The 25,833-nt window shown below is 38.9% G+C and overlaps 1 protein-coding gene across 5 annotated transcripts in view; it reads left to right on the forward strand.

The window, feature by feature from the left end:
* The window catches only part of gabra3 (gamma-aminobutyric acid type A receptor subunit alpha3), a 115,339-nt gene that overhangs the window by 52,431 nt on the left and 37,075 nt on the right, over positions 1–25,833 (forward strand). For all 5 annotated transcript variants that reach the window (XM_058628150.1, XM_058628149.1, XM_058628152.1 and 2 more), the window contains 2 exons: positions 13,397–13,518; positions 18,117–18,184. In XM_058628150.1, coding sequence (XP_058484133.1) covers positions 13,397–13,518; positions 18,117–18,184 — 190 coding nt within the window. The remainder of the gene's footprint in view (positions 1–13,396; positions 13,519–18,116; positions 18,185–25,833) is intronic.

A 25,833-nucleotide genomic window follows, 5' to 3' on the forward strand; every position in this document is an offset into this window, starting at 1 on the left:
GTGGCTTCAGTGTCACTAAATCAAGCCGCTGTAGGCCATATACAAAGATGCACAACCGCACTCCCTGGTTTGCAATTACAGGAAGTGTTGTATGGCCTTCACAGCCTGAATTTATGTGTACATCTGCTACTATAAACTCAGCACTGTCCTTTCTGATGTATTGGATTATCGTTGTCCTCCCCCTTCTTGCACTGAAATAACTCTGCATTCCTGAAAAGTTTTAGTAGTAGTTTAGCAGTTAGGTACCAGGAGGTGACTCCACTGGTTTCAAAAAGAAATCCATTTGAATGGAAGTCTATGAGAAAATGAGCCTACCTATCACTTGGTTTATAACATCAGTAAACATTTTCCTGAAGAGTTGGTTTCTGATCTTCTTTTATAGAACATTATGTACAATTTGTAAATGATTTTCCCATTTGAAGGCCACAGTTGATAAGGCACAGCACATGAGTGGACGCCTATGTGATTGACAGCTGGTATCAATCGGTTGGTGCCTGGTTGACATTTATGGTTTAAAAAATGGACATGGTTTGACCTTTGAAAATGTCTTTATGTCTTACAACGTTCATCATAATTTGTTATTACGTTACATGTTCTTCTTCTGTGACAGAGATAAGCAATTACATCTGGGATGGATGCCATACAATCGTGCTTTATATCTCTACATTGAGTGGTTTTTCGCAATTGAATTGAAAAAGTCTCATTATTTTTGAAACCGTATTTACTATTTTGTTTGACTTGTATGAATCTTTCACGCCTAAGATACGATTTCTGTTTGCAGCCTGACAGTGTAAAGACATTTCTCTGTGCTTCCTATGACCTTGGTTGTCATGGCAGTGAATTAAAGCGGGGACAAAACGAGAGACGAAAACTGGCAAAAATCTAAGATCAAGTAAGGCTGGGGCTTTTTTTTTTACAGCAAATGACGTGGGAATTTAGACTGTGTAGGAGGAGGCATAATGTGTGTGTGCAGTGAACAGAAAGAGTAGTTCTTAAAAAGACCGATCAGTGTTGGTGAATTAAACACCACAATAAATGATCCTGACTTCTCTGAAATGTTATCTAAGAAGAGTTGTGTGAGAACCACTGTTGGCACACTTTTGTGTGACTTCACCAACCAAGACGTCTGCCTATTTTTCTCAACACCATCAAGTACACGGTACAGAACAATAGTGCTGGGCGATTTGTTCAAAGTACCAGCTGGAAATTAACATTTTCAAATAGATTTTACTTTCCTCCTCTTGTGCCATTGTCTGAGCAGATTGTGCTTGTTAAACACAAGTCTTCAAGTTTTGATTTCCAATGGTGATCAATGGGCCAAGGAGGCTCCAAATTGGCTTCTACCTCTTGCTTTATGTGGAAGTCTTAAACAGATGCTGGAGAGGATGTGCTGCCCATGGAACTACTATTTACATCGTTTTCCCCAAGTTGAAACTGTTTTAACTGTGGAGGCGACGAGGGCTGACTGAAATTATGAAGTTTGTGCACTGAAGTAAATATTATGGGTAAAAGTCAACGCTCTGGAGGGATGTTCTCAGCAGACAAATAAGCTAACTTGTCATGCAGTGCAAACACACATTACAAACTGTGTCCAGTGAAGGTGGTTTGGGCATTTTCTAAATATGTCCCCAAGGTGTCTGCCTTAGAAAGTGTTCCAGGCACTGCCAACTGGGTAAAAACCTTGTGGGACGACCCAGAACAACCAGCCCAGCTGGTATGTGTCGGGGAACCCCGCAGGGGAAGCAAGAGGAAGTTACCGGGAGGAAGTTTTAAAGTCACTATATTGTAGAATGAGTATGTGATATAAAAAAAAGTGATTCCTGTCATGTCAAGACTGACAAGACCAGCAAAACAGCATTGGGCTGGCAAAGCAATAGGAGATAGACACAGCAGTCTTATTCCAAATAAGACTGAGATTCACCTGCTGAAAACATCGAGGATACGTCAAGTAACCGGCAGCAAATATCAGCAAGGGATGGTGTGAGCTCATGTAGTCATGTTGAGGGGATGACAGAAGTTATGCACTTGAGCCTTAATTCAAAACCAAAGATGGCAACCACATAGCAGCATCCGAAGCACTATCGGTATCTGCACTACATTTCATAGAAATCCATACAGTTGTTTTGAAAGAAGTTAAATTGTGAGAAAGGCACAGATAGACCAATTCATAGCTACCCTTTTAGGGGGAAAAAAAATCTGTCTGATGCTGTTCAATCCACAGCAGGCTGATTAAACAACGCTAGAAAAGTAATTGTCCGAGTTACATCCACGGGCTATTAAAATACTCTTCATTTTTCATTTTCCAATTTCTCCATCTATGACACTCTACTATTGACGGGTATTTTATTTTGTTTATTGTCTGACTCTCTACCATCTGTAGTTTTTTTTTTTTTTTTTTTCTATAGCACCGTTGGCATGTGTTGCTGGCTTTCTCTCCATGGGCCAGATTTTGCAATAGCTATAAACAGAGAAGGAGCAGAAGCATAGTTTTCTCTCTGATCACTTTATTTACATGATGCTGAACGTTTATTGCTGTACGTTTAAGCTATATTTAAAATGTGGGATTTATATAAATAAAATGATTTCATGATAAAAATTCTAAAGCCGAAAGTCATTCTTCTAAATGAAGCCAAAGTGAAGTGAAAATATTCGAAAATTAACTCTGGCTGATCGACTGTGGATGAGGCCGTCAGCCTCAGCTACTGGACTGTTCGCTGTTACTGAATTTCCTCCCCCAGCTCCTCTGCTGTACACATTATCTGCTCAACACAGGCATGTGGAACTCGGAAGGAAGAGACAAACAAAGACAATTCAGTCATATTGAAAAGGTTTTAAAAGATACAAGGCATCCACTGGTAGACAATATTCTGAACAATGTAATGCTGCATAACATTATCAGAATTGCTGGTGGACATGGAGACAAAGCGAGGGGGAGGATCTGGCCGGGAAGATTATTTATGTTGTGAAGGTTAACAAATGAGTTCAAGTTTGGAATTTAGCATTAATCAATCAAGCATTTGCTAATTAGACGCCTCCCTCCACCCTTGTCTTCTCCACTCATTAATAGATTTAGTTGAGAGGGAGATGGAATTTATTATTTGTTGTCACATATTCTATATTATAAATGGACTTGTGCCACTATTACTGCCGTTAACAAAGTCATCAACTTTTAATATACGTTTCCCCCCCAAAAAAAACTGACAAATCTCCTGCTTTCAAATGTGTTTGCTTCCAGCACTCGGCAGCAACATGATTCAGTGTTCCAGAGAATCCATCATTCCAGAGGGCACAACATGCACTGAAGCCAAGAGTTTAAATCAGTGATGGAATATATGAGTGACAGCCCTCAATGTCAAAGTTTTAAAAATTTAGGACTGCTGAAAACGTGAATGTTAAGATGAGCGCACATTTGCCATCACTAGCAAAAATAAAGCAGACGAAGACGAAATGAGTGAGTTGCCCTGGGAGTTATGTTCTCCCTGATGCTGAATGGAGCTGGAGCAGATAAAAACCTGCATGCATGTAAGAGTCATTTGAATGAATGTCAATTAAGAGTCATTTGAGGGAATTTAATTGGATAAATTTGGTACGTTTTTTTTTACACCTAGTTAGAAGGGACACCAATCTACTAATTCTCTCTGCTGAAGGAAATGCCAGGTCAATAATGCCAACCATTATCACATTGTCTGGTCTTGCCCGGTTTTATGTTATCAGAAAACTGTCCGTCATTTATTAGAACCTGTGTTTTGGAGTTCCAAAGATAGAACCCTCATGACAATTCTGTTGGTGGCATGTAAAAAAGCAACTACTCAAAAATGGCTGAGGCCATTTCCCCCCTGGAAAGATGACCGGATAAATGTAGTCCATCAAATTTACATAATGGAGAAAATGACCCATTCCCTTAGAATGCGACGGGATGTATTTGTTAACGTATGGTCCAAATGGACTCATTTTATTAAACCTTTGAGACCTTCCTTTTCATCCACTCAGCTGTTGTTTATTTCTTTATTTTTTTTGGGTACACTTAGATGTTGAAAGGGTTAAGACGGATGATATCTGATAGTTGGTTTAGACGTCCTTGCTGATAATGTATTATATATAAACCATGTTGGCATCATTCATCAGTCATTTGAGGGAATGTGGACTAAACGTATTCCCACTGATGAAAAACTCATTAAAACCCTTTTTTGTTGTGTGTTTTTGTTTGTTTTTTGACCTGTGGGAATGGGTATCAGTCAAGCTTTTCTGTGCCTCCTCTTTCCATGACTCAGCTCTTTTCTTTAGCTGATAATGAAATCCATATTCTGCCACGTGTACAAAGCAGATTTTCCTAAACATTTTCAAACTACTTTAAATATTCAACTTACAGCAACAATAGGATAAAATAAATCATGATGCACCTTCCTTTCACAGTGCCACATGGGCAGCTCTCATTACTGCTCCTTCGCCTTCAGCTTTCACACTCACTCCTCACCTCCTGGTTGGCAGCAGGCGCCCATTTTGCCCTGAGATCCCACCACTATATTTCCTCCCTGGCCAACCCTGTAATCCTTCACCTGTCAGACTGGTTCAGAGCACTAACCCTGGACTAGAGCCAGCCCACTCACTCAGCATTGGCCCTTTCCACTAACTCAGCGGGCTCAACCCACACACATTTTGTTCCCACCAGCTCGCAAAGTCTTTAACCATACTTCTTGCTCTCAGGCCAACAGTCACAGACCACACAGGAATATGTGGGAACATCATGAAATAATTTCACAATAAAAGTGGACTATAAAGGCATAGAAAACACAGGTCTTTGCTTTTGACAAATAATGCTTTTGACTGGTATGTGCTAAAAATGGTAGACATTTGCATGTTTGAATATCATTATCATATTTTTCAATCTCTTCTCTGCCTCTCAACTTTAACTAATTCCAAGCAAAGATAATTGCATATCCAGTTCATATAAAAAATGGCACTAAGCAATGAATACAGTTGTATAATTTAACACATCTCCACTTTTCTTCTCCTCTGGTCGCGGCGTTTTTGAGAAGGGTACCGACGCTTAGCCACTAGCTGTTTGCTCTGCTGGCATCCCTATATAGAGGTGTGTTGCAGTGGTTGGAACAAAAACCGACACATAAACATGTTTGCAGCTCGCAGATTTAAATTTTGGGAATATACTGACTGCAGAATTGTTATCAGTAAAGCAGTATTTAATGTAACATATTTCATCAAAATCCCATCCTGGCCATTTGTGTCTTAATATAGTACATCTATATACATATAGAAATCACATTTAAGTGGCTACAATCAGTTTTTCCTTGCGACCCCCACTGGCAACTATGTTTTTAATAAAATAACCTGTTATGCTGGCTCACAGCACAGGGTGCCAACATTGACTATAGCCGTATTTCCATCGAGTGGAATGCTTCAGTTTGATACAGTACGGTATGTATTGTTTTGTGTTTTCATTTGGAATAGTACCCAACCTTTACATTGTTTTTGGCACCCTTGCCTTTGCGGTACAAGAATAATATTGTACAGTAGGGTCAGCCCGGAGCTACACTGGCTCCACTCACGACAGTCAGCTGATCGGACATTAAACTTGAGGCAAATTTAAATAGGGCTCCACCACTAAGAAGAAAAAAAAATCAAAATAAAAAAGAAGAAAATGCCAGCAAACAGCAGCCAGCCATTGTTGTCGCGTTCAATATTATGCTACATGTGGTGTACACCTATGTCTCAGTACCTCATACAGTACAACCAACCTTTAATATTTATCCCTTCCAATTAAATCATACGTTACCCTACTAATTGGTTTCCTTTTTATCCCAAAATGAAAATGTACATGTGACAATGGCTCAAAACTGACACATAAGCATGGACATAGCACATGGACATAATTCAGAGCACACATCTGAAAGATACTTTAAACGTGAAATGTAAAATGTCAAATGACTGCTTCAGTGACATTTAACATTACACACCAACAAAAAAACAATATCACTTTTTGTTCCAACCAGCCTCAGGTTTTTTGTGCAACACCCAGTGAAGCATGACTGGTTAATTTTGGTACTTTTGGAAAATGTCAGACTTGTCAGATGGTCAGTTTTTTGTGAAAAAACATTATTGCTGCACATAGGAAAGTGTTGTCTCAAATGTATAACAGTAAAAATGTTGCCTGCCAAAATATCTACTGGCTATCTCGTTCACTTCATTTGTTTCATGTGACAAAGAAAAGGCCCTTCAAGCATTTAACTAAAGATTGCTGAGCTTATAACGCAGCATTTCAACATTTTGACCACAGTGAGTGAACCATCCAGGTATAGGCCAATGTGTGTTGCCATATTGGCAGTGTGAGCACTTGCTTTACTCTCAGAATAGCAGTTGTTTGTATGGAAGTACACAGCCAAAACTTTTTGCAGCAGCAGCAATAAACAGCTATAGGTTAGGACATTTTTTATTTAAGTGATAGTTCAGGTTTTCTTGGAAAGTGGTTGCATTAGGTACTAACACATAGTCAGTGCTCACTGTGCTGCACTGAGAACCAAATTGAGATTTAAACCAACTCTCAATGAGAATGTGGCTGCCAGCACAGACATGAGGGGAAAAAAAAAGATTTTAGCCACTCGACATAAAGTTTACTTCATAAAATAAACACCACTTAAGTCTACAGTATACTTTATCTCACAGCCCTTTCATTCCTTCATCAGATTCCATTAGAGAAAATCTGCATTTATAGCTTCTGGGGGACACGGGAGCTAGAGTCTACTGCTACCTCATTTGATATGTTTGTGTCACTTATGTAAATCCAAACAAAGAATTTCAAACACCAAAGTCACAGAGTAACACATTTTAACTGATTGACAGAGGCAGCAGTGGCTCAACAAAGACTGTGGGCTGCGATGTAAAATCGCTGATTTTTCTCGATGGACTTTGGTGGAGGAGAGTGAGCATTTTACAAAGCGACACAGACCTCAACACTAACAGTGAGACAAAGCAGTAACATCTCGTAAACTTCAGTGATGCAAACTGGTTTCTGGTGCAGAGTTTGAACTGAGGGCATGCACAGTGCTGTCAGTGCTGATTATGTACCAGTACCTCATACAACCCACACACAAAAATGCCATTATTTACTGTAATTATCTCTAGTGTTTGAACTGGGTCAAATTGAACTAAATGAGATATATGATATATATATATATATATATATATATATATATATATATATATACCAGATTAAAAAATAAATTATTGAAATCTCAATTAAATGACATTCTAAGTGTTTACACGGACACGACCCCTCATCATTGTCTGCTTTTTCCATCCTTGAGGTGAAATTCAGACAAACTTTGGACATTATTAATTTCAACACAGAGCCTGTTTCCATTTAATGTTTATAATTCCTTATGTGCGACTAGTTCAGAATGAATTCAACGACTGTTCTAAGCTTTCTTATGTCTCTATTTGGGTATTTAAAACAGTTGTATTGAGACAATGAATAATGAGAGAGACAAAGCGATACAAGCGGATGACACGTTTACACAAAAATGATTCCGCATTCAATTCTCATCGGTGAGTTTAAACAGCTGGCTGATGCAGGAGTGTGTGTTTGTATGGGTGTGTGCGTGTGACTTGGTAGATAACTACTTTGTTTTTCTGAAGTGGATGTTTTAGTGAGAGTAAAGTCAGAACGGTGTCTTACAGGGACAAAAGGATTCCCATTAATTTTTGAATTTCCACCAGTATAGGCAGGGAAGCCTTTTTGTTTGATATATGATTCATGTTAAGTGAGATATTACCAATGGAAGTGAGTCCCACTCCCAGAGCTTTTTGTGTTTGGTCATTTTCTGTGTTCCTGAGCTGCCGCGCATGCCTGTCCGTTTTTTAAGAAGCCAGAATTGTGTTGTTTCTTTTCAGTATTTATTCCATTGTTATATTCTAGCATGTTCTTTGTCAGATCGTTAATTATACAGTGAGTTTCCTATTAGACACGCAGAATATAGCAAACTGTGCCTTATTCAATAAGGTGCAAATTGTGAGCTGGGTGTTAAAAAGGCTCTGAGTCAGTTGACTGCACTTTGAAGATAATAAGCCTCAAATATCAGACATCATGTGTCTAATCATTAGGACATTCTTCTTTGCATTCTAATCGTCAGGGTTTCATTTCAGTTCATTTTTAAAACGCCCACGGTCACCTTGGTAACAGGCAAGTGCAGTTCAATATGGGAGCAAATACTCTTACAATCTGCATTTTTTTTTCATTAATGATCTCACATTTCCTGTGGTTTCTTCACAATAAACCCGGGTTTTAACCAGTTGAATGCCTTTAATGTGAAGCAGCAGATGCAGGAGGATGTTGTCTTTTGGATTAGCAGAAACATAACACAGCTTTACCGCAGAGTCAGAGGAGAAAATAGTAGGCTGTTGTCATTTGCAATTACACAGATTAGCACCGCATTACATCATTCCTGTTAGTGTGTTATTTGTTTCTGAAACACTTATTGAGGGATGGCTCAATACCACTTTTTCTTGTCCAATACAGACATCACAGCCTAGAAGTAGAACTACACATTTGAACTTATATATTTACTGCTTGTGCTTAGTGAAACAAGGATGTGTCATTTAGGGTTTATGTAATGTATCATGAATGACATAAAAAGAAACATTTTAAATCTTATAATTTCAAAATCCCTACTTGTTTGCAAAATTTTACACATCAATTAATAAAGTTGTCTGCAAAAAAAATAAAACAGAATCCACTGTGTGAAGTAGTCAGGACATGGGTCTCAAACGCTGGTCATGTGTTCAACTACAGTACGTGGGAAATTAGCTTCAAATAAATTCATGATGATATTTCACAGAATTTCAAAGTAAACGTTTTTGTTATGATATGGAATGATACAGTTGAAAAGAATTAAGTAAATAACATAAGAACAACTGTAATAATAACACAAAAGAAGCTCATATATATAATTGTACATTAAATGTAATAAATCTCTGATAACCTAATGTATAATTATTATTATTATTATTATTATTATTAATAAAATATTGCTCACTGTAAATGAAAATGGCTACTGTAACAATCATATTTACTGTACCTGTCCTGCTACAGGGAGAGCAGGTCATAGGCCAGTTCCCATTATAACTTGATATGAAGTTACGAAGCCACATGTGGCCCGTGGACCGCAAGTTTGAGACCTCTGCTTTAGGATATGAAACACAACCACTAGTCTTTTATCCATCTGCTTTTCAAGACGACTGCCACACCGGGTTTTCGAAAGACTGCATTCATTATTGATGGTTATCCAGATGTGAGGATATCAATAAATTACATAAAAAAGTGAATCAGAATCAAATAACCGTCTCAAGCTTTGATCTCCCATCCATGTAAATCTGTATGTTGCTTAACCAAACAGTGATTACTGATTGGATATTGCAGGAACAAACAAACAAAAAAACTCCATAAACATATCAGCTATGCAAATCTTTAGGGTTTTGGAACTTCACATAGTAAGAAAAAAAAGTCAGTTTAGAACAAACCTGTGTTTTAACCGGCTTAATTTTTTTTCTTTTATTCAAAGAAAAACACTTTTTTGAAAGTGTATCATAAATCTTCATGTCCTGCTTTATTATATTGTAAACCATGGGAACTATTTCAGCACCGGGGAAGCAATCTCTGGAACACGAGAGAGTTTGGAGGCTTGATTGATTTTTATTTATAGCTCACATATGCCCATCTTACCTTAGAATACCTGCCCAAATATCAAAAAAATTATGATGAACGTGACCTTCACATAACTAATGGCTGCCAGATCTCCTAGAAAATCAGGTTTGTGCTCTCTCCACACTTTCCTCAACTAGTTTAACAGATTGATATTAATTTGTTATGTAAAGCACATGTAACAAGCACCAACAAAAATAACATCCTAATAATGAAACAATGAGGCTCTTGTTCAAAAAAAGCTGCTTGTGTCAGCCTGGGACAATGAGTAAATCACTCACACCAAACACCATTGATAAAATCAGTACTGTTACATTATGGCACACAGGGGCTGATAATGCACTGCTGCCTCCATTAGTGAGTTCAAATATGTTATCTTGCAACTTCAGTGTTTGAAATCCTTTGTTTGGATTAACCCAGGTGACACACACTTGCCAAACAAGGCAGCAGTAAACAGGCAGCTTCTGTGTGCCCACAAGCTAAAATCAAATATTTGCTCTATGGAGTTTGGTGCAGGAAAGTGAGTGGTTTATAAACTTCAGTTTCTAGATAAAGCAGTAAACACATTCTTAATATATGATAGGCTTGAGCAGGAGTTGATTTTATTATGTGAGCCCTCGGTTAAAAGCTGTTTTTACCTTCTGTCCCCGCTGGCAGCCATATTATCAGTGAGAATGATCGGGCTCCCAGGTGGGTCCATGGAAACGGCGATGCCCTCGGCAAAGTCGGCATTAATAATGTCAGTCCCTCGTACAACCGTACCACACACAAAAAACTGACCGATCTCATATGCAGATGTTTAGGAATGTAAACGAATTGTCTTAGGTAATGAGTTGACATTAAAGGACAAATGAAGTCACATATAGCTTAAGTAAGAGACATGTGGTCTCACGCAGTGGCTGCAGGGAGTGCAGGCCTCTCTGTAATCAACATTTAAGTAAAATCGGGGGCCACACTTAAAGCCCTAAATGTCTTAAACACCGTCTTTTATATCAAGCAGCATAAAGCAGCCTGTGCTGGTGCATCAGTGAATGGAGTGGTGGTTGGAAGGGATTACTTGGATTTAATAGGTCAGTTGCCCATGAGGATTCTAGTTTAATTAAAGACAGTACTCATTAACTCATCAGCGTTCCACCTACACTATAGTGGCCTTTTCATCATCTCCCCCACCATATTGTTCTGCAGGGGATTGGGGGCCAAGCTCATTAATAACCAGTGACTTATAGCATATGATGTATTCTCTACCAAAACCATGCAGTATTCCCTATTTGGGAAAGAACTTATTTCCGTGATGTTTGTTTTCTTTATTATTGTGGCTCCAGTCTGTTTAGAAAAATAGAGCAAAGCAAACACAACCAGGCAGTCATTATCTAAATATTGATTTAAGCCCAAGGTTGATCACTGGCATTAGATCTTTACTGTGGGAGAAATATTGAACAGAGGCGAGAAGTCAGACCTGATACCTTCTCACACATATACTTTATAAATAGTACATAATATTAAATATAATTATACACCATATTAACATTTGAGCAGGAAATATTTTAAGGAGAACATTAACATATATTTATTTTCCCATTGAAACAATGATGTTGGAATGGAAATAGCGGATTTCATTTCTTTTCAGTTTCTGCATAAGCTGCTTACTGTCTGGATCTGCATAATCAGTGAAACCAAAGTAAAGGACATTAAAACCATATAAAAAGAAAAACAGCACTGCACTAATTTACAATTAACACACTGTATACTGTCAAGTATCCTATATTTGACCTACATTTTGTTTGCGTTCTTTTCTCATTTATCTTGTTTTCCTATTTGTTCACAAGTCATTTGGACACTGCAATAATCAACATTATTGCAAATCACACGTTTTCCCTACCACAGACCTGCAGCCAGTCTCTTCCATGTTCTGTACGCGGTGAAATCATTTACAGTATATGCATTACTCGGCCTCCAATCTTAAGCCTCTCGATGCAGAATAAGACGCTGCCCTAAGATTTATAACCGGAGACTGCACAGTATAAAAAGGTTAGGTGGCAGTTGCTGTCAGTCAGCTGACGCCTTCTAAACTACAGATTATTATTCGTTCTGCACGAGCAGAAGATTACAAGATTATCTGACTTTTACAAACCAATATGTCAACACTGACACTGGAAAACATGCATTCAAATATTATGCACCACAAGAAAATGGACAATGTAAGACATGTTAGACTGATTCTAATTGTCACAATGTATGTGTGGATGTTAGGCCTGCGTAATTATCGATATAATATTATCTTTGTTGTGACATGAGACAAGATATCGTCTCAGATTTTCGAGGTCGTCATATCGTGATAAGGTATCTATGATGACTTTTTTCTGGTTTGAAAGGCTGTTGCATTGACAACATGTTGAATACATTTGTGAAGTACACCAGTATTATTACTAGCCACTGAAGGTTGCTGGTTTGCATCCCAGTCCGGGCCGATCTGTGTGGAGTTTGCATGTTCTCCCTGTGTGCGTGTACGTGCGTGTTTTCAGGGTTCTCTGGTTTCCTCCCACGTGTCCAAAAACATGCCCATGGTGAGAGTTTCGGCTCTATGTCAGCTGGGATTGGCACCAGCATCCCCGCGACCCTCCTGAAGAGGAACAAGCAGTAGAAAATGGATGAATGGATGCTAAATTTTATGTATATTGATTAAAAAAGCACATGAAATCAGCAAAATTACATTTTTAAAAAGTCTGTTATTGATCATATGTATAGGCAATTTCATTAATTCATAAATATCACTCTTAGTGTTTTGCTCACGCGGCATGAATCTGTGCTGCAGGTGCACCCTTGGAAAATTGAAAAGTTACGTGTTGAGACAAAGTTATGATTAATTTTTTTATCTCATTTTTAATGGCGATATAAACTAACAATAATTGTGCAGAAGTCACAAAAATAGACAATTTTTTCTTTTACTTTTTGTTCATTGAAAACGAGCCAAGCGAACTTTGAACTGTGACGTGGTTCCAAATTTCACTTATTCAATCCGATTTTAAACGTTTTGAGTACTTTTTGCTCAGGTGGTGAAAATGAAGCAAAAAGATTGCCTAGGTTGTGCTGAAATAAAAAGATATAAGACACCCTATATTGCACATTTTTATAGCCTCTGTATATACTGTATATACGTTTTAATATAGTAATGGAAAAAAGAACCCGAAATGCTGTGTTGTAAGGGTTGAAAGCCAAAGAAATAAAATGAAGGGCAATGACTGTATTTTAAGCATATAAAACTGATCATAAAGAGTAGATCTTTTTATTTTAGAGTGCATTTACAGTGTATTGTCCTTTGATGATTGCAGGCACTTTCTTTGACTGTTACCTATCTGCTTGGTACGTTGTATTGCTACAGTTTATTATTTTAAACATAATGCTGATTTACATGCCCTGCCCTGTTCTAAATGTAACAAATTCAAGGTGAACTTAATTTCATCATCCTTCAAAGGGACATCATAATGTCAGATTAATGTGTAGATATAAATGGTGGCAAAGCCGAACATCATTTTCACACGACCATTCGCTGAGGCTATGGCTGCGTCCGGACTTCGCTTATAGAACAATACATCAGTGTTTGTTTTTGTTTTTTTTTTTTAGTGCTCCCTGTGTGCTTTCTTCCTTTTAAAATCTATCTTCCTCTCTGCATGTTCTTCCCTACAGGGCAGTAGTTGGACACAGAGAGCCGCTGCCTGATGATAGTAAAGACAATATCACTATTTTCACCCGAATCCTAGACAGGCTGCTGGATGGATATGACAACAGGCTACGTCCGGGGCTGGGAGGTAAGCAACAGTTTGTGTTCCATAAATCAAATAATAACACACTACAGGCACTGTTAGACTCTGTACACACACATACATCCTCTTCCATTATCTAATATACATTGTTATGATTTTTTTGATTTAACTACGTTAACTAAATTAACTTTATAATGGTGCCAATCTAAAATCAGTATACCATAACAGGACCAAGCAGCAACTCGTGTTGTTCTTTTATTAGATTTTTTTATTAGATTTGACTGTAACTAGTGATTATTTTTTCATTTATAATTACACAGCTGATTATTTCCCTTAAATCAATCTGTTGTTTCATCCATAGAATGCAGAAAATGGAGTCAAATGTCATCCGGTGTTTAGTAAATCTCTGTTCACACACCCAAGATATTCTGTTTACTGTCATAGGAGAGCAAAGAAAGCAAAACTGAAATTTACGAAAGACTCACTCAAATGATTATGTGATCATCAAAATAGTTGATGAACTTAACTAATTGGTTAATTACTGCAGCACCAACTTTTATTCACGCACTGATCCCCAGACATTTCACCAAGTTGTTTTTCATGGACGGAGTAAATCTGTGTTAAATCCACTACAAATAAACACCCATCCATGAATCAATTTAGAATTCTCAGGAGTGAAACATGGTCCTTAAACTCAATTAAAATGCATCGCATATGTAGGTTTTTCTTCCATTTCAAAGAACAGAAGTGAATTTAGCTCATGGTTTACTTCACATTAATTTAACTTTAAATCCACAGCTTTCTGATTATATTTCTCAGCATTACAGGAACTTGGAAAAAAATAATGATTTAAGTCCATAAATGTTATAAATGATGCAAGAGAGGGTGGTGATACATCTTGTTTTGAGTTTCAGCATCACATAATATAGTGGGGAAAAAAAATCATGTTTTGGTTACTTTGATAGATATAGCAATTGCGATATGATTCATAATTTGTGTGGCTGATTAGTTATGCCACTAAATTGACATTTATTGTGGAAGAAAATACACCAAAAGCATGATGATTGGTTGTCAACAAACCAAACCTGTTGTCTCATCTGAAGAGTAAGCGTTTCAGATCTGTCACTTCCTGCAGCACTGCAGAATTTTATCGTGATGCTGTTTTGACACACGTTTTATGAAATCATTTACATAATGATAAACTATGGAATCCTAAAACGTCTTTTGTACATTACTGTAGTGCACTGTGATTGTTTCTTTGGTAGTTTTGTACCTCGCGTCATTGATCACGCCCTCATTGTAGCCGTATCTAATTCCAGCGGATATTAAGTCTGATGACTCATACAGAAAACACAATAAAATCAACCTCACACTGAAGTCGGGCCATTTTCTGCAGCACTGGAACGGAAAGCTGCCTACCCTTGGGTGGACGTTGTTGTTCAGTCATGCCCAAGTGGCAAATAAGCACATATGTCAGTGCAAAACCTTCTAATTGATGCCATTCCATCTAAAATATTCATCCCCATGGACAACAAACCTAACAGCAAGCTCCAGCAGGCAGGCCCCGTCTTCAGACAGCCAGCTGGAATGGTCATTTCTGCTCTGGTGCTTGCTGCAAAAGCCGGGAGCATGGCTACCAGAACACAGAGCCACCAGGCTGGATGAGCTGCAGGATTCTCACGCAGCAGCCTGTGAGAAGAATAAGACAAAACGTGTATATGACGTGTTATGTATTTGTTCACCTGTTCAAGGGTTAGCGATGGTGAGGTTGGCACCAGTCTTGTCTCAAAGTCATGATGTGCTGATGATGTCAGCTTTTTACGAGGAGCCACACTATATGTCTTTTTTTAGTGTCGCACTTGGATCTTATTTTAAAGACGACATAGACCGGAAGCTCCAATTAACGCTGCTTTTGTGTCATTACCTCGTTGCGTCATTACCTCGTTTATGAAACCCTTAAGTTTCAGAAAAAACAGTTCAGCAACTGCTGAGAAAATAGGGTTTTATTGTTTTCCTGGGCTCTGCGAAGCGGATCGGCACTTCTGTATGCTGATGATGTCATCAGAAAACCTCACCACTCCTCTCACCACCGTAGCGCCTCCCGGTGCGGGCACTAGTCCGGGCACATCCGGTTGCGTACATTCAACCGGAGAAGAAGAAGAACTACTCTCGTTGCAGCTGCTGAGATGCAGAGCATCCACTGTGCCAGAGGGGGAGCTGTGTATCTGAGAGCTGGCCTATCTATTACGTCACTTCCAGGTACCTGGCCAATCACAGGACAGTGGGAAAGCTCTCGTTGGCTGGCCAATCACAACACAGTCCACGTTCTGGGGGTGTGATTTTGGTCTGAAACAGCGTGGCTGACGAGAGCGTCAGTGAGGAGATATTTCGATCGGCTCGTTTGCAGCGATTAGGAGGTTTTTAACCATGAAAACAAATTAATATATGTAAGTAGACCTCCATAACTAACATATATGTGCGATACAAGCATTCGATGTCACCTTTAAAATGTATACATAAGGAAAGCCGGTTATAACTGTGCAGATTATAGAGCTTGAGTTACGTGGGAGCTGAGCTCCCATGAGAGCAGCAACATCACACTGCTTTGTGGGGGTTGCCAAATTTACAGATAATGCCGTTTTGAATCTAAAACTGTAGCACATTCAAACCGTTGTGTAATAGGTTCGTGCCACATTCAAGTTTCTGTTTCCATGGATGAGGTGTGGATGCTGTGTTTCGGGTGTCTCAGAGTTTCAGTGAAGAGTACCCTCAGGATGTTTGAACAGCTTGAGACACTGTCATGGAAAATGTCAAGGGGGAAAGTTTAAAGAAAATATAGACTCAATGGCTTTTGAGACTTTTAAGAGCTTATTACTCGTTTATTTTCATAGAAAGAAAAAGGTACGCCCTTGCTCTCATCAAAACTATTTGACATTGTAACATTCCCACACTGGACACAGGTAGTGTTTTATGACCAGCATCTCCAATTAAAAAAATTTAATTGTTTGCAGATAATACACTGCATGTGAGTGGCCTCCATATCTGCTGGGGACCATCATGACCAGTGAGCTCAAAGTCAGGGGATTCTGTCCATTCTGGATGGCCACCTCCCACATTCCGAGCCTGAAACAATCATGTGGTCTCAGGTCTCAGATGGGATCGAAAGCTGGAGAAGACCATTTTGTTTTATTTTCCAGAACCATCTATTCGCTCTGCCCTACGCTCTGGTGCCTGTGTTCTAAACAGGAATGGGGCAACTCATTCCGCTCCCCGCACCTAAGCCTGCCATGCAAACTGCTGACTATGGCGTTGTGATAATCACGTATTTGCGAGCACTATTTGTGCCGCGGGAATGATTAATGTGGAGGTGGATCTTCCATCTCAGGGGGGCCCTTTGCCAGAGGATTGGAGACTTCACCTGTGGGTGGTCGCCGAGATCTGGGACAGAGTTAGAGTCGGCGATCTGTTCACTTTCGGAGAAAAGCCTCATCACTCTCTAGTTGTTGCGCCACTGGGAGCAGCTATTTGTCTCACCAACAGCACAAAAGCCTATTTTACACATTTGCCCCAGAGGAGCTGATTCAGGCCACATGGAGGAGGGCAAAATATCACTCGTCACCACTCTCATATCATGCTCTTCTCTACAGCTATATTAAAACCCTATCATTCATTTCACCTCTACTTATTTATATAATTAAAAAAATCTTATTATCTGGTTTGATCTTTATTAAGGGTATCGAGAATCATATCTGTCCATCACCGCACCACAAACATAATTGATGAGCTTCGATACATGTAATTATAATTAAAAGGAATATACAGAACAGAAATGATTATAACTTGTATATAAAGTTGTGTAACAGCAACACAGTGTGCCTTTTAGTCGAGTCAAATATAGACACACTGACTTGTTCTGCTGCAGTTTATTACCAAGCACGGAGTCCCTCAGGGACAGTTGTTGTGTGTATGTTTGTGGGGCAGTACAACCAAAATTATTTTTTGGGGTCAAAAGGGATGTCTCCTTTCCAAAGATACACACACACACACACATGCACGCACACAAGCCTGGCCTAAAGCTGATTCTATGCTGTAGTGGACAGAAATAGGATTAGGTGAACAAATTGTGCTTGTACTCGACAAAAGGCTTTCTAAGGCAAATCCAGGAATAATTTACCCCTGAACTGAGGTTGAAAACAACTCTCTGGGAGTCATCCACATTGGTCGTAGTCCAGCACATGTGTCTTTATAGTGTGACACTACCAGTTACATGTGTGTTAACATGGACACAGATAACTTCTAACAGATGATTTTCCTCTGAAAATGCTGTTTTCAAATAAAACCTTCTATTATGGATGAAGCCTATGGCTCCTGTACCGGCAATCTGTGGATGACACAACGTAAGAATCCAGGTGCTAATCCTTCCACAAGTAACAAATTACCTAAACCTTCAGTTTGAAAGAAAATCCTCTCACCCTCGATTACAGCTGAATTTCCGTGTGAAGCAGCTTAGTGAAATGCCATTGGGCAAACTTCACCAACACATACACAAACAATCAGCTTAACGAAGACAGACGTGAAGCCAGCGCAAAGCGTTTTGTAAACAGACTCCACTGTGATGTCTCCATTTTGTCTTTTTCCCTTAGAGAGCGTGACGGAGGTGAAGACGAACATCTATGTGACGAGTTTTGGGCCAGTGTCAGATACAGACATGGTGAGTATTTTTATTTTATTTTTTCACGTGCTCCGTGTTCTGCCTCTGCTGCAACCAACACTGTGAGTCATCAAGACTCAGCAGGTTATTTGTCTTTATTCCACTCTGCTTTAGTTTAGCAAACATTCTTACAGCAATAACGTAGAGTTTGTATGACACATAGCCAGTGTGCCCCCTCAGCACCGAGAACCAGAACAGTCACTCACAGTGAAACACACATTTAATGTATGCCTGTTTAAGTCTACCATTCCTTATGAATATGTCTTTCGCTTGCTATTAGACAGCATTTATGATCGCATTAAAAATGTTCTGCTTTGAAAATGACTCACTCCCAAGTCCCAAAGAGAAAATCAGGGATTTTAAATCATGGCACACAGAGGTTGTTCACCCACTGCTGACTCCATCAGTAACCTCAAAAAGTGTTATTTTGTGACTTTAGTGTTTGAAGTCCTTGGTTCAGATAACCAAAGAGGCAGCAGTGAACCAGCAGCTCCTGTGTTTCCATCCATCCATTTTCTACCGCTTTATCCTCCACATGAGTGTCGCGGGGGGTGCTGTGCCAATCTCAGCTGACAGGGCGATAGGCAGGGTCACACCCTGGACAGATCGCCTGTCATCGTGGGGCCACATATAAAGACAAACAAATCATTCACTCTCACACCTACGGTCAATTTAGAGTGTCCAAAGAGTCTTTGGACTCTGGGAGGAACCCGAAGAAAACCCATGCACACACGGGGAGAACATGCAAACTCCATGCAGAAAGGCCCTTGATCCGACCGGGTCATGAACCTGGTTCTTCTTGCTTTAAAGGCAAGAGTGCTAACCACTACACCAACCACGTGGCTCGCCCTGTGTTTCCCACACAAACTTTCTCTATGGTGAATGGTCTACAAACTTCCATTCACCGTCAGAAAATGCTGTCTCATGGCGAGATAAACAGCTAACATCATTTTAAGACATAGATTTATTATGGCATATTTTTTAATATATCATTTTTTACATATATTTATTAAAAAAAAGTCACGTGTCCTGACTTGCAGCCAGCTTTGGGACCACCCATATCTCATGTGGTGCACACACATCTTCAAAATCCTGATCTGGCACTGTTATAAACCTTGTCATTGACTGCCTTGAGTCACCAATCGCCACTGTCATTTTAAAACTTTGTTCAGATTCAAGTTTCCACATGTTTTATTTGAGCATCCCATCAGTGTTTATTAGGGCAAAATAAATGGAGTCGCAGCATGGCAACATTGAATTCAGTATAGTTTTCAAGTCAATATCAGGAACAGACAGTTGTTTGAAGATGATTATAAAAGCAAACCAATATAGCTGAGATTCATGAGATAATTGTTTTCAAAGTGACGCTGTAATAACCCAACAACTCACCAAAGCAGAAGTCCCTGTTTTCCACTTTCCTCCTCATAGTTATTTTTCCACTATCACAATCTGAGGGACGCTTATTTCAAAGCAATGTTCCGAGTGTATGCTGCTCTGTGGATAAGATGTTCTACCTGTACAGATAATGTTCCTCCTGCACACTTGTGTTGTGCACAATTCTCTCAGTGCTGCTTCTCAGATTTTGTATTTTTTTTTTATCCACTGTTATCTGGCTACCAGCAGCATGTTTTCTCAATTTTAATGCTCGTAACATTCCGCTTGACCGGCCTTTAACTCTAAACTAAATTGTAAGTATATATATATATATGTGTATGTGTATATGTATATGTATATGTATATATGTATATATATGTATATATGTATATATGTATATATGTGTGTGTGTATATATATATAAAAAAAAATAGGCAATGTTGTTCACATAACTATTAATATTTTTGGTGGAAAGTAAAGTAAAATAGCTGATTCACTAAATGGTGAAATGGTCCTTATGCTGCTGCAATAACTTAGGTGTCCTAAATGAGTGTTATTATTTTTTTTTACTACTTTTCTGGTAAAAATGCAATCACATGCTGTGAATGACTACTTTTAAACATCTATTGCAGGAGATGGTTCGCGCTTCGTCTTGAGACCGTATGCGTTTGACGTACTTGATCATGCAGCTCTAATTGACTGCCTTGAGCACCCGGTAGTTTCTGTGGCTCAGTTTTCGAGCCGGCTGTCAACCCGTATGACAAAACAAGATTGTTGTTTTTTTTAGAGAGCCGAGTTGAGTTTTTTATCGTCTCACCAGGGGGTTCTCTTTTCATTTTTAGCATCAGCTTCTTTGAAGCAGCTTCCTTTCAGACTGTCAAAACTCCACAAAAGCTCATCTTTACAAATCACTGTTTTAAACTCTTTCCCCCCTCAAAGCCATATATTGTGAAATTGAAATCTGTATATGTTGTAGTTTGTGTTGTGGTTATTGTTATCCCTTTATCTTGAGACAAATCGCCTTCCTTCTATTGTAATACTGTCATTGTAATTTGTAACAAACAAAATCCTGGACTTGGGTTTGAGATGATCCCACATATAACATTCATTATCAGAATCAAATTGGCCAATCATTCCATTCTCACTTAATCTATTAATTTCTTCCATCTGTAAATATTAGAAGACGGAGAAAGGACTGTCACTTCATCCGAAAAAAGTTTGAACAAATATTAAGTGATGTACTATTCCTTCAAATAATCTCCTCATGGCCACACTGCATTCAGTCTGATGCACATTTCGGCTGCATATTTTGAACTTTAAGGGTTTTTTAAAGGTTGAGATTTTAACTGTACTACCCATGTTTGAACAAACATCTGAATTTCGATGATTTCTTGTCCACAAACCAAAGCTATTAACTGTCACAGAGGAACAAAAAAACCGGAACATATTCACAGTTAAGATGCTGACAACTTGAAAACATACTCAAGCTGATTAGTCGATCATCAAAATGGACGGCCAAATTATTTAGAGCGATTTATAATTGATCGGGAAAGCTACGTTCAAGTGACCAAAGTGTGCTGGATTTGCTCTGTGAGGGAGAGTGTTTGCTCTCTTTCTTTATCACAATAGACAGCGCTTTATCTCTCGCAGGCAGATATCACCTTTGGGGTCTCGCAGGGCTCAATTCTCGCCCCAATCTTTTATTCTCTTCACATTCTCCACTTGGCAACATCGTGAATCAGTGGCAAACGGCACAGACGACAGACTGCGGCAAAAGTGACGGCTGGCCAGGCCAAAGAGGCACACTCGTGTTGGTGTTCTGATCGAAGCCACAGTTAGCAGGGGCCACAACAAGTGCTACGTCTATGTCCTGTCAGATGCGACAGAGTGGTTTGCACTACTCTTCCTCGGACACTGCAGTGACCTGCATTCGTTTAAACAGCCAAAACAAAGCCCTGTCCTGAACCTTAACCATAACCAGTTATTGCCTAAACCACACATTAACCAAAATTACCATAATTCAAAGCCTCATATATACTGTAAAATACCAAGGTCTTGTTTTTTGAGCATCAACATTCTTATTATTATTTTATTTTATTTTATTTTACATTTGATGTTAGATCAGTCTGACCTCAGGCTTTAACATATTGCCTTGCTCTACTGTATATACTATATGCAGTTGGGCTGAACAATTACTGGCTTTTAAATCAAAATGGCAATTTGAAACGAATGGAAGCAATCTTCCATTCATTTGCTTTGCTTTTAGAATGTTGTAGTTTTTAAAAAATGGCATCGCTCCATCTTGTTTTTAATTCTTAATACAGTAAATATTGAAGCTTTACTTGTGAATCAGTTCATAGTTGCAATGTCTGTTGCAATTATTTCAAGTGGATATTTTATCCACATCATTCAACCCTAAATTGTGTACTTGTGTTTAATGTTTAGGATCGGTCTAAACAGTATGTTTTGGCATAAGTCAAAAGCAGGTGCCCTTTAATTCAGTACTATTTTTATCGGTGTAATATATTTTCATGGGTTAACTCGCGTCAGGGTCCTGTAGTATCCCACTTCACCATCGGGTGGCGGTATAAGTCTGGACGCGGAGCATACGAGGCATTCGTACCAAAGAAGAAGTACAAGGACAAACGCTCGACATGAGCCAAGAGCTTCATTGTGCAACCATGGCAACATGGTACGAAATATTTTGATTATACTCTTATAAAATCATACTTAATAAGTAGTATATACAAAATCGGTCACTAAACCCTCCTAAATGTTACACACTTACACCTAACAACATAAACGTGGACAATGTATTTGCATAATTCAGGTCAACATTTACAGAGATGCACAGCATCATTTCCTGTACACTGCAATGAGTCTCTTATTTAAAGAGCTTTTGTTTGGGGCGGCAGGTCGTCACTACTCGCTCTGGGGCTCTTTAAGCAGAGGAGGGAATGAGAGGACAACAATGATGATTCAGTGTAATGACCAAATGCTGATGGGAAGCTGCAACAAATAACTAGAGCTTGACTCTGGGCTTCAATAATGAGTAGTCTGCCTGCTGAAACTGGTGCCCATTTTCAAAAGAGAGGGCAAGATCTGAGAGTAATTAGTTGGGATGATGGCTCAGTTTTTATTGTTTGAGTTTAGAGAATAGGGCTGTTCCATTCAGCGAGCAGAGAGGAGGACTAGGTTTATAGGCTGGGTAATTGTGTGACCGGGGCAAATGACTTTGGTAAAGACTATATGAGCTTTGAATACAGTCTGGAGTTCCGGGTACTCAGAGCCAAGGAAGACAAATCTACAGTAGGTCAGTGTTGTGCGATTGTGTTTTCTGGCTCATGACTTTCCAGGCCAGCGAGTTTAGGAAGAGTGTGATGAGATGACTGAGTGTCGTGTAGGACAACCTCAAAGTATTGAGCGCCGCAGTAAAAGGATCAGGGAAGCAAAAACATGAAAGTTTTTTTCTAGGTCAGTTAAAAGGAGAGGAAGTCACAAATCCTGGAGGTATTTCAGCGGGGGGAAGAAGCTCTTTAAGAAATGTCCTCGAAGTATTCACCAAAGAAAACTTCTTTATTTTGGAGTCAGTTCATCAGAGTTTAGCAGACTAATTTGGAGCAGCTGTTAGGACATTTAAGTAAAAAGAGGAACATTAGTTGCATCCTGGTAAGATTAAAAAAAAACCCTTGTGTACTCCTTGTTATTTTGTCAAAGCTAGTTGTTTCCCCCTGGATTCCTTTAATAAGTTATGTAAAGAACCTCATTAACGCTTTAATAAGATTTAAATTGATAGTGCTTCATCTCAAACTAATATACCACTCTATGGATACAGCTGCTTTGAATGCAAAGCAGGAAACTGAGCTTTAGATCACCCCTGCTGCTTTTAGTATCTCGCTCACTCACGGAAAGACATAAACACTTAACATCATGTGAAAATGAACGTGAGGATTATAAATGTTAATTTTTGGCTTTAGTTACCTTGGAGCTGTGAAAAGACACGGGAAAATGTATTTACGGCTTGTGTTTTGGATTAAATGTTGCACGTTTACGAAGTAGAGAAGCTGCCTTCAACTTGGAGATCATGATAATTAAGTGTTTGAGGATGCACATGAGGTCCAAAGAGTCTCAGAACTTAATAAATATTGGTTGGGATATGTGAGCTTTATACCTGATGCTCAGTTCACTTCGTGTAATTGAGTTGTAATGAGTTACCAACAATTCAGTGCTATAAATAGCAGAGGTTAATGGATACTTAATGATGGCGGATCAGTGGTAGAGTGAGTTGTCGTTCAACTGGAAGGTCGTGGGTTTGATTGTCGCCTCTGCTGGTCTACATGCCGATGTGTCCTTGGGCAAGACACTTAACCCCATGTTGCGCCTGACGGCTGTGCCAGCAGTGTGTGAATGGGTATGATAGATGTATAATAGAGAATGTGCTGCATATAGATGCGATGTTTAAATGTGTGAGTGATTTTTTTGATATTGTAAAGCAGCTTTGAGTGGCCGTCGAGACAAGAAAAGTGCCATGTACAGTAAATACATGCCAATTAAAATAAAGACATTATATTTGGTTGTGTCGGTGTGTTAGTATTTACCACACCAGACATGTGCAGTTTATTCACACATTAATTATATTTTTTGACACTGTATCCAGTCAATGCAACGAAGGATGGCACAATACCATAGTTTTTTTATTAAAATGATATAATGATAATGATATTGTAGCCTTGAGTATCTACTGATACTGTTATCAGTAGATACTCAAGGCTATAATATGCAGTCTTTTTCCCAAATTGCACTCATCTGTTTAACATTTTCACCAATGACAGAATATAAACACATTAGAGCAAAAAGTACACACAAAATCTTTAAAATCGGATTGAATTTGTGAAATTTGGAAATACGCCACAGTTCAAAGTTTGCTTGGCTCGTTTTTATGAGCAAAAATAAATGGAAAAAAAACTGTCTATTTTGTGACTTCTGCACAATTATTGCTACTAAAAATTTTGTACAATAACACAAAATAAGATGAAAAAAAGCAAACACATTTTGTAAAGCCTGAATATGTGACCAATAAGGGTTAAAATGAGTCCACATAGTTTACATGACCACTGGATCCCTCTCTTACATTCTGGTCACATTTCATTTGTGGTGTATGTCTCTCTCCATATTTTGTGTGTCATGAGCCATTTACATTGTGTTTTAGGATCACGTCAGGATTCTACATCTTTCTTTTGCCTAGACAAAACCAGGACGTGGTATGGTTGAAGTATAAAGTATGACATGATTCAGAGATGCTGCAGACCAGCCGCGCCTACAAACTGCTTTTAACACCCACACATAAACAAACAGTAGTGAGAGTGGATGAGAGCTACCTAAGAACAGTAAAGTACTCAAAACAATCCGACTCCACAGCATATGTAGACGAGTTACAAAGACATAACCACGTTTTACACTGTTTGGAAAAGGTACAAGCACTAAACCACTTTTTTTGCAGGTGTAAACCAAAGTATATGGCTATCTAGTAATGCTATTTGTTGATCCAGGTGCACATCTTCACAGTTTAGTGCCAAGTATTGAGTAATTAGCTCTACTGCCTGTCTGGTCAAACACCAGCGACTGCATTCGGATTTTGCCACGGACTATTTTAGTCCATGCAATGCAACACGCTTTTCCATACAAATACAGTATATTCTTAAATAATCTGTTATGTTAATCGCCCCATGTTGTCATACAACAGATGACTTCATTTAGCAGTTTTGTATTTTTTAGAGAGCAGTGTTGTGACAAAAATGAATATCTGTGCCAAAAACACCAAGGTTACTAATGTGGGTTTTTTTTTAAAAAGGAAGCATTAACAGACATTTTGTCTTGTGACATCTTGTGAAAAGAAACATGATGAACCTGTTGCCGCCATTTCCACACAAAAAATATAGTCCATATTAAAGTATGCCTGACCTGCTTTCAAGTTGTTCCCGACCTGCACATGAATCATATTCTGACAGTGGAGAACATGACGCCCTGTACGACCGGAGAAAACAAATAAGCCCTATTTTAGGAGTGTAGCTTTTTTTATCGAAATATTGTTGGTAATTTGAAGTTCCGTGTGTCTGTGTGTATATAAAAAAAAAAGGGGTTTTATAAGGGTTTGCATGTCAGGACATTGACTGACTGACTGACTGACTGACTGTAGAATCCAGGAGTTCATCTTCAAATATTAGTAACACAATATTTACTCCATCTGTTCTCTTCAGAAGATCTTGAACTGCTCA

The sequence above is a fragment of the Solea solea genome, chromosome 4 (assembly GCF_958295425.1).
Source record: "Solea solea chromosome 4, fSolSol10.1, whole genome shotgun sequence".
NCBI classification, from domain to species: domain Eukaryota; kingdom Metazoa; phylum Chordata; class Actinopteri; order Pleuronectiformes; family Soleidae; genus Solea; species Solea solea.